This window comes from Emiliania huxleyi, assembly GCF_000372725.1.
Source record: "Emiliania huxleyi CCMP1516 unplaced genomic scaffold EMIHUscaffold_5149, whole genome shotgun sequence".
Lineage (NCBI taxonomy): Eukaryota > Haptophyta > Isochrysidales > Noelaerhabdaceae > Emiliania > Emiliania huxleyi.
The window spans coordinates 1-1,615 of NW_005198135.1; the positions used below are offsets into that span (position 1 = coordinate 1).

General features: G+C 65.4%; 1 protein-coding gene across 1 annotated transcript; it reads left to right on the forward strand.

Moving 5' to 3' along the window:
• Positions 1–1,016: 1,016 nt before the first annotated feature.
• Positions 1,017–1,419, forward strand: EMIHUDRAFT_256693 (hypothetical protein; the record flags this gene model as incomplete). The annotated part of the gene is made up of 1 exon (XM_005766347.1): positions 1,017–1,419. A coding segment is annotated over one exon (403 nt), but the record flags the coding sequence as incomplete, so codon positions are not given.
• Between the last annotated feature and the right edge of the window lie 196 nt (positions 1,420–1,615).

Sequence of the window (1,615 nt, forward strand, 5' to 3'; positions counted from 1 at the left end):
GTGAATAAGATTGGTATATAAATAAGTGAGCGGGACATAGGGATTTCACCCATTTGTAAAAAATTAGTTCTCAATCAGTTTAGTCGATAAGATGCATTAAGTTCACAATGTGGCCGGGAATTTGTCGAGGTCGAAGGATATTTGATTGAATATTGAATGAGCGACGGTCGGAGGCGAGTGCGCAGGTGCACGAGCGCGGAGGAGCAAGCGGCGGCGGCGAGAACGGCTGCAGTGGCGGCGGCGCCGAGAGAGGGTGCGAGGGCGGCGGTGGCGAGGGCGGCGGTGAGGGCGGCGGCGGTGCTGGCAGTGGCGGCGGCGGCGGCGTCGTTTCGGTGCTGACGATACAGACGCTCAGACCGTGAATGTCGAGGGCGGCGGTGGCCGTGGGGTTGCTGGAAAAGATTTCTGACATGATTGTGATCATCGTCTCGCAGTCACCCGGATCGTCGCTGCACTGCACGCCGGTGGTCACCAGGGGTCCGTCACAGGGGGGCGGCGGCGGCGGCGACGACGTGACCTCGGAGAGGTGTCGGCGGGGGCGGCGGCGGCGGCGGTCGGGAGATGGCGGAGGGGATGATGGCGGAGAGGGCGATGACTCGCCCCCTGCGAAAAGAGCCGGAGGTGGTGATGGCGGTAAAGACGGAGGGGGTGATGACTCGCCCCCCGCGAAAAGAGCCGGAGGTGGTGATGGCGGTAAAGACGGAGGGGGTGATGACTCGCCCCCCGCGAAAAGAGCCGGAGGGGGTGATGGCGGTAAAGACGGAGGGGGTGATGACTCGCCCCCCGCAAAAAGAGCCGGAGGGGGTGATGGCGGTAAAGACGGAGGGGGTGATGACTCGCCCCCCGCGAAAAGAGCCGGAAACACGAACGACACCGGCGGATAGGTGCAGCCCACGTAGACGTTACTAGTGTGCTTCCTGGAAAGCAGCGAAAACTTCGTCAACAGCGCTGCCAGTCCCACCTCGCTGCAAATATCAGTTGCATTCTCGGTATCCTGAACTGCCGTGAAGTTGGCGATGAAGGTGCCGATGGCATTGGTGATTGCAGGCTCAACGGGCGGGAATGACGGAGGCATCGGCGGATTCGCTTTCGGTGAGGCGGGCGGGAACCCCGGGGGTGGCGCCATTGTGGGCACGCTGGTTGGCGTCGACGTCGGAGAGGACGACAGCAGCGAGGTTGGCGTCACGCTCGGCGTCGAGGAGGGGGCGGCGCTAGGCGCCATTGTGGGCACGCTAGTGGGGGCGGAAGAGGGGGAGGAGCTGGGCATCGACGAAGGGGCTAAGCTCGGCGATAAGGAGGGGGCAGCGCTGGGAGATGATGATGGGGTAGAACTTGGAGATGAGGAGGGCAGACTCGTGGGGGTGGCACTCGGGGACGAGGAAGGCGAAATCAAGGGAGCCATCGAGGGCGCGGCAGGAGGTGGCGAAGGCGGAGGGCTGGGCGGCGGCGGCGAGGGCGTCCGCAGCGGCGGCGGCGGGGAGGGAAGGTGCGAGGGCGGCGGTGGCGATGGCGACGGTGAGGGCGGCGGCGGTTCAGGTGGCAGCGGCGGCGGCGGGGTGCCGGGAGGCGTGGCCGAGAGCGGCGGCATGCCGTAAGGCGGCGGAGTCGAGCGCGG